We start from the raw sequence: 13,812 nt of genomic DNA, 5'->3' as shown, positions 1-13,812 counted from the left end.
GCGATTATCAGTCTTCCCCCAGTTTCTAGTTTAAAAGCTGCTCTATCTCCTTTTTAAATGCCGATGCCAGCAGCCTAGTCCCATCCTGGTTAAGGTGGAGCCCATCCTTCCAGAATAGGCACCCCCTTCCCCAGAATGTTGCCCAGTTCCTTACAAATCTAAAACCCTCCTCCCTGCACCATCCACACACTGAGACTCCAGAGCTCTGCCTGTCTCTTGGGCCCTGGTGTGTGGAACGGGTAGCACTTCGGAAAATGCTACCCTAGAGTTTCTGGATTTCAGCTTTCTACCTAAGAGTCTAAATTTGGCTTCCAGAACTTCTCTCCCATATTTTCCAACGTCATTGGGCACCCATATGTACCGAGACAGCTGGCTCCTCCCCAGTACTATCTAAAATCCTATCTAGATGACACATGAGGTCCGCCACCTTCGCACCAGGCCAGCAAGTGACCAGGCGATCCTCATATCCACCAGCCACCCAGCTATCTACATGCATAATAATCGAATCACCAACTACAACAGCTGTCTTAACCCTGCCTCTCCTGGGCAGAAGCTCCTGGAGACACAGCCTCGGTGCGAGAGGATATTGTATCCCCTGATGTGGTGGTCCTGGCTACAGGAATACTTCCAGCTGCACCAGGTTGATGCTGTCCTTTTAGAAGACCTCCCTCCTCCAAGGCAGCAAAGAGGCTGCCACATTGGAGGTGCAACTTCTCTACAACATCTCTGTAGGCCTCCCTCTATGTACCTCTCTGTGTCCCTCAACTCCTCCAATTCTGCTACTCTAGCCTCAAGAGAATGGACTCATTCTCCAAGAGCTAGGAGCTCTTTGTATTGAGCACAAACATATGACCTCTCACCAACTGGGAGATAATCATACATGTGACACTTAATGCAAAAGACTGGATAGCACCCCTTGCTGTTGGACTACTGTCTGCATCCTAGTATTATAGAGTTGTTTAATTAAGACTTCTTAAGGTACTAAATATATGAGATGAATATAAAGAGAGTTAAGATTATATGGTGTAATTTGTAATTTATTTAGTGTTTGCTTTTCAGAAACTAATTAAATGTAATGAAAACTGTAATGAAAACTCCCCTCTTGTTGTCCTAATTAGAATAATTGACAATAAATGAAGAGTTGAGCTAGGGGTGGGTGGGAATGAGGACCAAAATAGTTTCTAGAAGGCACAGTAGGGCCTATCTGTTAATGCTGTGGTAGAAAATTCAAGTTTTAAAACTATGGGGAAAAGGGTATGGCGACTAGCTAAAGTTTGCTTCTTCTTCTTTTTTTTTTTTTTTTAGTTCTATGTTTATCAATATTCTACAATTCCTCTTGTAAACCCAATCTTTAAGTTACCAAGCACAGAGTACAATAATGTCACTTACCCACAGAAATGTCCTCTCAAGAACTTCTCAGAAAGCGAATGCTACATACCTGTAGAAGGTATTCTCCGAGGACAGCAGGCTGATTGTTCTCACTGATGGGTGACGTCCACGGCAGCCCCTCCAATCGGAAACTTCACTAGCAAAGGCCTTTGCTAGTCCTCACGCGCCGATGTGCACCGCGCATGCGCGGCAGTCTTCCCGCCCGAACCGGCTCGTGTTCGTCAGTCCCATATGTAGCAAGACAAAACAAGTGAAGACACAACTCCAAAGGGGAGGCGGGCGGGTTTGTGAGAACAATCAGCCTGCTGTCCTCGGAGAATACCTTCTACAGGTATGTAGCATTCGCTTTCTCCGAGGACAAGCAGGCTGCTTGTTCTCACTGATGAGGTATCCCTAGCCCCCAGGCTCACTCAAAACAAACATGGTCAATTGGGCCTCGTAACGGCGAGGACATAACTGAGATTGACCTAACAATTTATCCAACTAACTGAGAGTGTAGCCTGGAACAGAATAAACATGGGCCTAGGGGGGTGGAGTTGGATTCTAAACCCCGAACAGATTCTGAAGCACTGACTGCCCGAACCGACTGTCGCGTCGGGTATCCTGCTGCAGGCAGTAATGAGATGTGAATGTGTGGACAGATGACCACGTCGCAGCTTTGCAGATCTCTTCAATAGTGGCTGACTTCAAGTGGGCCACTGACGCAGCCATGGCTCTAACATTATGAGCCATGACATGACCCTCAAGAGCCAGCCCAGCCTGGGCGTAAGTGAAGGAAATGCAATCTGCTAGCCAATTGGATATGGTGCGATTCCCCACAGCCACTCCCCTCCTGTTGGGATCAAAAGAAACAAACAATTGGGCGGACTGTCTGTTGGGCTGTGTCCGCTCCAGATAGAAGGCCAATGCTCTTTTGCAGTCCAATGTGTGCAGCTGACGTTCAGCAGGGCAGGAATGAGGACAGGGAAAGAATGTTGGCAAGACAATTGACTGGTTCAGATGGAACTCCGACACAACCTTTGGCAAGAACTTAGGATGAGTGCGGAGGACTACTCTGTTATGATGAAATTTGGAGTAAGGGGCCTGGGCTACCAGGGCCTGAAGCTCACTGACTCTATGAGCTGAAGTAACTGCCACCAAGAAAATGACCTTCCAGGTCAAGTACTTCAGATGGCAGGAGTTCAGTGGCTCAAAAGGAGGTTTCATCAGCTGGGTGAGAACGACATTGAGATCCCATGACACTGTAGGAGGTTTGACGGGGGACTTTGACAAAAGCAAACCTCTCATGAAGCGAACAACTAAAGGCTGTCCTGAGATCGGCTTACCTTCCACACGGTAATGGTATGCACTGATTGCACTAAGGTGAACCCTTACAGAGTTGGTCTTCAGACCAGACTCAGACAAGTGCAGAAGGTATTCAAGCAGGGTCTGTGTAGGACAAGAGCGAGGATCTAGGGCCTTGCTGTCACACCAGACGGCAAACCTCCTCCATAGAAAGAAGTAACTCCTCTTAGTGGAATCTTTCCTGGAAGCAAGCAAGATACGGGAGACACCCTGACAGACCCAAAGAGGCAAAAGTCTACGCTCTCAACATCCAGGCCGTGAGAGCCAGAGACCGGAGGTTGGGATGCAGAAGCGCCCCTTCGTCCTGCGTGATGAGGGTCGGAAAACACTCCAATCTCCACGGTTCTTCGGAGGACAACTCCATAAGAAGAGGGAACCAGATCTGACGCGGCCAAAAGGGAGCAATCAGAATCATGGTGCCTCGGTCTTGCTTGAGTTTCAACAAAGTCTTCCCCACCAGAGGTATGGGAGGATAAGCATACAGTAGACCCTCCCCCCAGTCCAGGAGGAAGGCATCCAATGCCAGCCTGCCGTGGGCCTGAAGTCTGGAACAGAACTGAGGGACCTTGTGATTGGCCTGAGATGCGAAGAGATCCACCAAGGGGGTGCCCCACACCTGGAAGATCTGCCGCACTACCTTGGAATTGAGCGACCACTCGTGAGGTTGCATGATCCTGCTCAACCTGTCGGCCAGACTGTTGTTTACGCCTGCCAGATATGTGGCTTGGAGCAACATGCCGTGACGGCGAGCCCAGAGCCACATGCTGACGGCTTCCTGACACAGGGGGCGAGATTCGGTGCCCCCCTGCTTGTTGATGTAATACATGGCAACCTGGTTGTCTGTCTGAATTTGGATAATTTAGTGGGATAGCCGATCTCTGAAAGCCTTCAGAGCGTTCCAGACCGCTCGTAACTCCAGGAGATTGATCTGCAGATCGCATTCCTGGAGGGACCAGCTTCCCTGGGTGTGAAGCCCATCGACATGAGCTCCCCACCCCAGGAAAGACACATCCGTAGTCAGCACTTTTTGTGGCTGAGGAATTTGGAAAGGACGTCCCAGAGTCAAATTGGACCAAATCGTCCACCAATACAGGGATTTGAGAAAACTCGTGGACAGGTGGATCACGTCGTCTAGATCCCCAGCAGCCTGAAACCACTGGGAAGCTAGGGTCCATTGAGCAGATCGCATGTGAAGGCGGGCCATGGGAGTCACATGAACTGTGGAGGCCATGTGGCCCAGCAATCTCATCATCTGCCGAGCTGTGATCTGCTGGGACGCTCGCACCCGTGAGACGAGGGACAAGTTGTTGGCTCTCGTCTCTGGGAGATAGGCACGAGCCGTCCGAGAATCCAGCAGAGCTCCTATGAATTGGAGTCTCTGTACTGGGAGAAGATGGGATTTTTGGATAATTTATCACAAACCCCAGTAGTTCCAGGAGGCGAATATTCATCTGCATGGACTGTAGAGCTCCTGCCTCGGATGTGTTCTTCACCAGCCAATCGTCGAGATAGGGGAACACGTGTACTCCCAGCCTGCGAAGCGCCGCTGCTCCTACAGCCAAGCACTTCGTGAACACTCTGGGCGCAGAGGCGAGCCCAAAGGGTTGCACACAGTACTGGAAGTGACGTGTGCCCAGCTGAAATCGCAGATACTGTCAGTGAGCTGGCAGTATCGGGATGTGCGTGTAGGCGTCCTTCAAGTCCAGAGAGCATAGCCAATCGTTTTCCTGAATCATGGGGAGAAGGGTGCCCAGGGAAAGCATCCTGAACTTTTCCTTGACCAGATATTTGTTCAGGGCCCTTAGGTCTAGGATGGGACGCATCCCCCCTGTTTTCTTTTCCACAAGGAAGTACCTGGAATAGAATCCCAGCCCTTCTTGCCCGGATGGCACGGGCTCGACCGCATTGGCGCTGAGAAGGGCGGAGAGTTCCTCTGCAAGTACCTGCTTGTGCTGGAAGCTGTAAGACTGAGCTCCCGGTGGGCAATTTGGAGGTTTGGAGGCCAAATTGAGGGTGTATCCTTGCTGGACTATTTGAAGAACCCAACGGTCGGAAGTTATAAGAGGCCACCTTTGGTGAAAAACTTTCAACCTCCCCCCGACCGGCAGATCGCCCGGCACTGACACGTTGATGTCGGCTATGCTCTGCTGGAGCCAGTCAAAAGCTCGCCCCCTGCTTTTGCTGGGGAGCCATGGAGCCTTGCTGAGGCGCACGCTGCTGACGAGAGCGAGCGCGCTGGGGCTTAGCCTGGGCCGCAGGCTGTCGAGAAGGAGGATTGTACCTACGCTTACCAGAAGAGTAGGGAACAGTCTTCCTTCCCCCATAAAAACGTCTACCTGTGGAGGTAGATGCTGAAGGCTGCTGGCGGGAGAACTTGTCGAAAGCGGTATCCCGCTGGTGGAGCTGCTCTACCACCTGTTCGACTTTCTCTCCAAAAATATTGTGCGCTTGGCAAGGGGAGTCCGCAATCCGCTGCTGGATCCTATTCTCCAGGTTGGAGGCACGCAGCCATGAGAGTCTGCGCATCACCACACCTTGAGCAGTGGCCCTGGATGCAACATCAAAGGTATCATATACCCCTCTGGCCAGGAATTTTCTGCACGCCTTCAGCTGCCTGACCACCTCCTGAAATGGCTTGGATTGCTCAGGAGGGAGCTTGTCCACCAAGCCCGCCAACTGCCGCACATTGTTCTGCATATGTATGCTCGTGTAGAGCTGGTAAGACTGGATTTTGGCCACGAGCATAGAAGAATGGTAGGCCTTCCGCCCAAAGAAGTCTAAGGTTCTACAGTCCTTGCCCGGGGGCGCCGAAGCATGCTTCCTAGAACTCTTAGCCTTCTTTAGGGCCAGATCCACCACACCAGAGTCGTGAGGCAACTGAGTGCGCATCAGCTCTGGGTCCCCATGGATCCGGTACTGGGACTCGATCTTCTTGGGAATGTGGGGATTACTTAGAGGTTTGGTCCAGTTCGCCAGCAATGTCTTTTTTAGGACATGATGCATGGGTACTGTGGACGCTTCCTTAGGTGGAGAAGGATAGTCCAGGAGCTCAAACATTTCAGCCCTGGGCTCGTTCTCCACAACCACCGGGAAGGGGATGGACGTAGACATCTCCCGGACAAAGGCCGCAAAAGACAGACTCTCGGGAGGAGAAAGCTGCCTTTCAGGGGAGGGAGTGGGATCAGAAGGAAGGCCATCAGACTCCTCGTCAGAGAAATATCTGATGTCCTCCTCCTCCTCCCACGAGGCCTCACCATCAGTATCAGACACAAGTTCATGAACCTGTGTCTGAAGCCGTGCCCGGCTCGACTCCGTGGAAACACGGCCACGGTGGGAGCGTCGAGAGGTAGACTCCCTCGCCAGCACCGGCGAAGCTCCCTCCGCCGACGTCGTCGGGGAGCCTTCCTGGGAGGCGACCGCAGTCGGTACCGCAAGCGGCACCGATGTCGGAGACCTCACCCCGGGCAAGGGGCCGGCCGGCGCCTCACTCGACGGTACCGGTGGCGCAAGCACCCCCGGTACCGGATGGGAAGGGCGCAACAGCTCTCCCAGGATCTCTGGGAGAACGGCCCGGAGACTCTCGTGCAGGGCGGCTGTGGAGAAAGACATGGAAACCGATGCAGGCGTCGAGGTCAGAGTCTGTTCCGGGCGTGGAGGCTGTTCCGGGCTGTCCAAGGTGGAGCGCATCGACACCTCCTGAACAGAGGGTGAGCGGTCCTCCCGGTGCCGATACCTACTGGGTGCCGACTCCCTCGGCGACCCAGAGCTCTCGGTACCGATGCGGGAAGGAGACCGGTGTCGATGCTTCTTTGATTTTTTCAAACGAAGCATGTCACCCGAGCTTCCCGGTACCGACGAGGAGGACGTAGAATCCAGCCGTCGCTTCCTCGGGGCCGAGGCCGAAGAAGGTCGGTCTCGGGGGGGGCTGTACCGCAGGAGCCCTCAGGGTAGGGGGAGACCCACCCGAAGGCTCACCGCCACCAGCAGGGGAATGGACAGCCCTCACCTGCACTCCAGTCGAAGCACCACCGTCCGACGACATCAGCACTAGTGGAGGTCCCGGTACCACCGACGCCGATGCAGCCTTCCGATGTCTCGGTACCGACGATGCAGTCGATGCAGCCGATGCCGAGATCGAAGGTCTTGGAGCTGTCGACGCCGATGCACTCGATGCCCCCAGTGCTGTTGCCGACGAAGAGCCCGAGAACAACACATTCCACTGGGCCAATCTCGCTACCTGAGTCCTTTTCTGTAAAAGGGCGCAAAGACTACAGGCCTGCGGGCGGTGCCCAGCCCCCAGACACTGAAGACACGACGCGTGCCTATCAGTGAGCGAGATTACCCGGGCGCACTGGGTGCACTTCTTGAAGCCGCTGGGAGACTTCGATGACATGGGCGGAAAAATCACGCCGGCGAAGTCAAAACTCGTAATGGTGAACTAGGCACCAAAAATAGGGAGAGAAAAAACCCAAACCGAGGCCTGAAAAAGGCCTACCCCGAAAGCGAAAGGAAACTTACGCGGGGCAAAAGCTGGAAACACGGGAAAGGGGTAAAGACCGTAAAGGTCTTTTTCTCTATTTTTTTTTTTTAAGCGAAAAAAACGCGAAGACGCGCTAGGGTCAACTTTGAGGGGCGCGAAACGGCGCAAAACACGACCATCCAGAGCGCAGACAAAAGAAGACTGACGAACACGAGCCGGTTCGGGCGGGAAGACGGCCGCGCATGCGCGGTGCGCATCGGCGTGCGAGGACTAGCAAAGGCCTTTGCTAGTGAAGTTTCCGATTGGAGGGGCTGCCGTGGACGTCACCCATCAGTGAGAACAAGCAGCCTGCTTGTCCTCGGAGAAATAAAATTAAGTGGGACCTTTCCTCTTTATATAGTTTGCAAACGGCGACATTCGAATGGTTTACCAATTCTCTGCCTTAAATCAAATCTCTAAAGCATGCTACAGCAGCAATTTGAGCCTTAAGAGATGCTAAGGCTAAACCCCTCTCCAGAATGTCCTGCAGATCTGCAGAAACTCTAATATATCTGCCACTAACAAATGCAAGTGAAATCTGCCACTCCATACACCATTCTTTGAAAAATCTCCCACACTCTGACATATGCCAAAAGATGTGGACCTCTTTCTGGAGCACAATAGGACAGCTATAACGTGGCTGGAGTAACCTCTTTTTCACAGCCTTGCCCTTTGGAAAGCAAAGCCAAAAGACAAAAAGGAAACGGACCTTGCATTTGGACCAGCAGTCCTTCTGCTGCTGAAAGCAACAATAGGACCCTAACTGCTAACCTCACCAGATCTCCACACAAAGGCTTCCTTAGCCAATCCAAGGGTCACTTTCAAGGCCCTTGTGACTTCCTATCCTTTGAAGAACCCTTCTCACCAAGGGCCATGACAGAAACATATTTAAAAAAAAAACACTTGTGGGCCATGTTTACACTTGCACGTTGATTCCTGCTGACTAAAGCTCCTTTCTGCAACTGAAATATATGGGAGCCTTCAAGTTGCAGGCTGTAGCCATGAGGTCCATCACATGCTGATTGCAGTACTGCACAATACTCATAAAGGCCTCATCAGCCAGTCTCCACTCTTCTGGATCTAGTGTATTTCTGCTTAGGAAGTCTGTCTGTCCATCCTGGCTGCATGTGCTGCCTATACATAAAACACAGAAAATGATGGCAGATAAAGGTCATATAGCTATCCAGTTTGCCCATCCATACCATCTACTATGTTTTCCTCTCCATAAGAGATCCTATGTGATTGTCACAAATCCAATAGGTACCACTCCACCCAAACCACAAGCGCCTATATCGTTGTGGCCACATGCTGAATCTTGGTGTGACTCTACCAGTTCACACAGGCCACTGCTGTCACATTGTATGATATCACTATCATTGCCTTGTTCGGGATTACAGCTCGAAAGGCCTACAGATCAGACCATATGGCTCAAGCTTCTATGCAACTGACTGACCAAACAGCATCATCTGCCAACCTTGTCCGGACAATGAACATCCTCCTCAACCCCAAGCCCCTGAGGCTTGAGCCTGTCATTACCACTCTCCATTCCAGCAACTCCAGATTCATTCCTCTTTCCAGATTGGGAGCCCAAAGTCACCCCAACAAGATGTTCTTCACTGATCCCAGAAGAAACAGGTATAATAAGGAGAAGAATGCTAGACGCAAAAAGGTAATAATTTATAGTCATCATGTATAATAACAGTTAGAACGGAACGGAGAAAACGGAATAATTGTATAATTAGCAGTTTAATTATGATCATCCATGAGAAAGTGCTTAAACAGAGAGGCTTTAAGGTATTTCTGGAATGTCAAATAATTAGGCTCCCATCTGATGAATTTCTGGAGAGAATTACACCACTTGGTACACAGGTAAGGGAATCCTGACATGTAGATTGACTTGTAGATCACATTTTTATAACTGAAGTAGTGGAGTGTTAGATAATCTCTTGAACCAAAGAGAGTGTTGCAAAGGGGGATATCAATTAAAAGTTGCATATAATCAGGGGTTATGCCATATAGAGTTTTGAAAACAAATGTATTTATTTACACATTTAGTTGAATTTGGTAATATATTTTGATTCAGAGGCTATTGAGGTGTTATCTTGGGCAAGAGTAGTGGGAACTGAGGCCAATGCCGGACAGACTTGTACGGTCTATGTCCCACAAATGGCAAAAGACTGACAGAAGATTTGGCAACTCCAGCATTGGGGGAACCAAGGCCAGTGCCGGGCAGATTTCTATGGTCTGGGTCCCGCAAATGGCAAAAGACTGAAAGAAGATTAGCCAAATCCAGCATGAGAGGACCAAGGCCGATGCTGAACAGAAATCTACTCTCTGAGTCCCACAAACGGTAAAAGACTGAAAGAAGATTCAGCATCTCCAGCATTGTGGGAGCATGCCAGACAGATTTCTATGGTCCAAGTCCCGCAAATGGCAAAAAATAGGTGAAGCTTCAGCAACTCCAGTGTTGTACATCACTTGTCACATGCTGCAACTGAGGGTGCTGTGCAGCTCAGAGGGGAGGGGAAGACATCTTGACTGTAACTTGACTACTATCATCGATACTTGGGAGTCTTGGTTATAACCACATATCATTCCCATCATGTTTGGCTGCCTATACGGTTGGCATAGTGGTGACTTGTCAACCAGCATTTAAGCATGGGTGACTGGGGCTTGCACAGAGTGGCGGGAGTGGTTCTGGCCACCTTGTTGGGCAAACTGAATGGACCATGTGGGTCTTTATCTGTTGTCATTTACTGTGTTACTGTATGTAGCCTTTGAATGTTGTCAGTAGATCTGTGTTTCTGTTTTGACTTTTAGTTTCTCTATGCACATTCCTTTGTAATCCATTTTGTACAATATTTCTATATATGCAAACCATAAAACAAATAAATAAATAAATGCAATGTTTTAATGGCTATAGAAAAATGAATAGTACCAAAACAAATACTGCAAGATATGAATAATAAAGTTATTTAAAAATGCATACTTTCCCATATTTCAGTTAATATGGACTTGACACTATCTACATGCATTTTAGGAGAGAGGAGGAGTTTGTGTATATTGGGGAGTGGTAAACTAGCAGCCTGCACACCAGTTTTGGATGGCCTACCTGCTGGCCAGTATCATACATATCAAATGAGAATCACAACTCACAAGGGCTAATGCAGGCTACAGCCTCTCCCACAACAGAAAAAAACATTGAACTTCTATGTGGCCTTTAAATTTACTTTCTCCAACTTTTGTTGGGTGTGGAAGGAAGAATCTAGAAACAGGCAGGTTTATGTGAAAAAAACACCACTGGAGTAAATAATCCAGGACTGAAACTACCTCCCTAGGTGGTATAATTTAGTCTAGGATTAGGGCCACATTTCCTCATATGGGAACATAAGTAGCAGTGAATCTGGAGCAAATATTCACTTGCTTTAAACAGAGAAAAAAAAATTCACAGCTAAACCACAGAATTATCAGTACAGCACAAATTATAGCATTCCTCAGCTCTGGCTAGCTCAAAAAGCAGAAGAAAAGCTCAGGAATGAAACCCAGCTCTCCAGACTGATGTACTCCTCAACAACAGCACTTTGTAAAGGCATAGCCGACAAAGTCTAATATGTGATCTCTAGCTAAGTTACTATCATTTTATTCACCTCCTCTCAAGTAAAACTCTAGTCATCATTGGAAGGAATTTTTCAAAACGGATGTATCCTGTAGGTTCTTCATCTTCTACCTACAAACAGAACAGATTTTAATTTACCCTTAACAAATAATTAAAAAAGAATTGGTTAGCGGGAAAGAATGAAAGGGTAGAAACCTGCTGCCACTGAAGCAAGGTAAGTACACTGCACTGAGAAGCCTTAATACTCAGTTGTTACAGAGCTTACTGGGGAGTCCCACAAGGGTCTATTCTTAGACCTAGTTTGTTTATTTCTAGTACCACTTGCCACTCTCATTCGGACATTGGTTATCTCTTCTTACAGCTATACAGATGATATCTAATTTTTAATAAGCTACACTTTCTGCTAATTTAGACAAAATTATTCAGTTGATAACTAATCAATAGCTTCTTTTTAATCCACTTAAGTCTGAATGCCTCTGGATCTCTAGTAATCCTAAAACATCATCTTTTCAACCTATTTTGAATTTAATCCCTGTTCCATTTAAGGATATGATTTTGTAATTAGGTGTTCTAATTGACTACTCTCTTACATTCACCCATCAAACATATAAACGGCGAGTGACCGTACTCACTGCAAATGCGCAGTAGAGACTTCCCTCTCTGTCCCGCCCCCGCGTCAATACGTGATGACGGGGGGGGGGGGGGGGGGGGCGGGACAGAGAGGGAAACTGCGCCGCCGACGTTGCTACCGCTCCCCCCCCACTCGGAGTCGCCGCCGCCCCTCCACCCGGCCCGGGCCCTCTCTTCCCTTCTGAACTTACAGATCCATTCGCCGAACGCAGCAACGCACATCAGCTGAGCTGCAGTGAGCCCTTCCTTCTTTGCCTGTGGCCCCGCCCTCCTGTGACGTAACGTCAGCGAGGGCGGGACACACACAGGCAGAGAAGGAAGGGGCAGCTCAGCTGATGTGCGTTGCTGCGTTCGGCGAATGGATCTGTAAGTTCAGAAGTGAAGAGAGGGCCCGGACCAGGTGGAGGGGTGGCGGCGGCGACGACTTCGAGGGGGGGGGAGGGGAGCGGTGGTGACCGCGGGGGGAGGAAAACCTCTATACCAGCCCGTTTTTACGGGCTCAACGGCTAGTAAGTATATAAGTATTGCCATACTGGGACAGACCAAAGGTCCATCAAGCCCAGAATCCTGTTTCCATCAGTGGCCAATCAGGTTACAAGTACCTAGCAAGATCCCAAAACAGTACAATAAATTTTATGCTGCTTCTCATATGATTCAAAAAGCTTTCTATGCTTTAAGACAAGCAAGGTAACTGAAAAACCCTATTTAGATTCTAGAGTGTTGAAAATTCTACATGCTCTTGTGATGAGTCAGATGGACTCTTGTAATACCCTACTTTCTAAACTCCTTACTTACTCTATAAGATGCTTATAAGCAGTGGCGTGCTGGTAAATGTTTAACAACAGGCTCTCTCCCTGGTCCACCTCTGCGTCCCCCAACCAAATTGCAGAGCTGGCTATAGCCAGGGAGTGAGCCTTGGGGGGGAGGGGGGGGCAATGCATTACTCCAGGAAAAAAAAATTAAATGATCCCAGGTTCCAATCTCATTCATGTTTAAAGTGGGATAAAATGCCATAAATAAGTAAATAAATATAAACTTTTAATATTGAGCACCTGATTCTCAAAGTGGACATATTCCAAAAACTATAATGAAAATAAAATGATTTTTTTTCTACCTTTGTTGTCTGGTGACTTTGTTTTTCTGATCATGCTGGTCCAGTATCCGATTCTGCTGCTATCTGTCCTCTTAACTCCGTTTCCAGGGCTTCTTTTCCATTTATTTCTTTACTTTCTGCCTTTCTTCTTCATTTCTTGCCCTACATCCGTAAGTAAAAGCTGGGTCCTCCGCAGACTTGACTGTTCAGTGGATCCAGCTTCTGCTTATTTTCTTCATCCATGTGCAGTTTTTCTCCTCTCTTCCTTTTCCCTCATCTCATCTCCTTCCTCACTCTTCCCTCCCCTCCATCCATGTCCAGCATTTCTTCTCTCTCCCTTCCCTCTCCTCCATCCATGTCCAGCAACCCTCCTCTCCCCTGCCCTCCCCTCCATCCATCCATGTCCAGCAACCCTCCTCTCCCCCTGCCCTCCCCTTCATCCACCCACCCATGTCCAGCAACCCTCCTCTCCCCCTGCCCTCCCCTCTATCCACCTACCCATGTCCAGAAACCCTCCTCTTCCCCCTGCCCTCCCCTCCATCTACCTACCCATGTCCAGCAACCCTCTTCTTCCCCCTACCATCCCCTCCATCCACCCATGTCCAGCAACCCTCCTCTCCCCTCCCCTCCATCCACTCATGTCCAGCAACCCTCCTCTCCCCCCTGCCCTCCCCTCCATCCACCCATGTCCAGCAACTCTCCTCTCCCCTTCCCTCCCCTCCATCCACCCATGTCCAGCAACCCTCCTCTCCCCCCTGCCATCCCCTCCATCCACCCATGTTAACCATCTCCTTCCAGCCTCCCCTCCCCAGCAGCCCATGTCAACCATCTCCCTTCTAGCCCCTCCCCTACTCAATGCCAGACATTTCCTGCCTTCTTTCAGCCCCCCTGCTCCCCAGGTCGTCCATCATCTCCTGTCTGCCCTCAGCTCCCTGATAGCCCTCGTTTCCTTCCTGCCGCCGCCCTGCATTAAATATTGTATTTTTCCTTGAGTCGCAGCGCCGGCATTGAAAGCAGCAGGCTCGGCTCGGCTTCAGCCTTCCGTCGCATGGTTCCGCCCTCTTCTGATGTATTTCCTGTTTTCGTGAGGGCAGAACCATGCGAGGGAAGGCTGGAGCTGAGCCGAGCCTGCTGCCTTCAATGCTGGCGCCGCGACTCAAGGAAAAATACAATATTTAAAGGCAGGGCAGCGGCAGGAAGGAAACGAGGGCTATCAGGGAG

General features: G+C 49.8%; 1 protein-coding gene across 1 annotated transcript in view; it reads right to left on the bottom strand.

Annotated features, from left to right (window-relative positions):
* Positions 1-13,812, bottom strand: part of EFCAB2 (EF-hand calcium binding domain 2) — a 124,293-nt gene that overhangs the window by 61,141 nt on the left and 49,340 nt on the right. The window contains exon 4 of the mRNA XM_030199523.1: positions 10,900-10,979. Within this exon, the coding sequence (XP_030055383.1) occupies positions 10,900-10,979 (80 nt within the window). The remainder of the gene's footprint in view (positions 1-10,899; positions 10,980-13,812) is intronic.

This window comes from Microcaecilia unicolor, chromosome 4 (genome assembly GCF_901765095.1).
Source record: "Microcaecilia unicolor chromosome 4, aMicUni1.1, whole genome shotgun sequence".
Classification (NCBI taxonomy): domain Eukaryota; kingdom Metazoa; phylum Chordata; class Amphibia; order Gymnophiona; family Siphonopidae; genus Microcaecilia; species Microcaecilia unicolor.
This window is presented reverse-complemented; position numbering and strand designations above follow the sequence as displayed.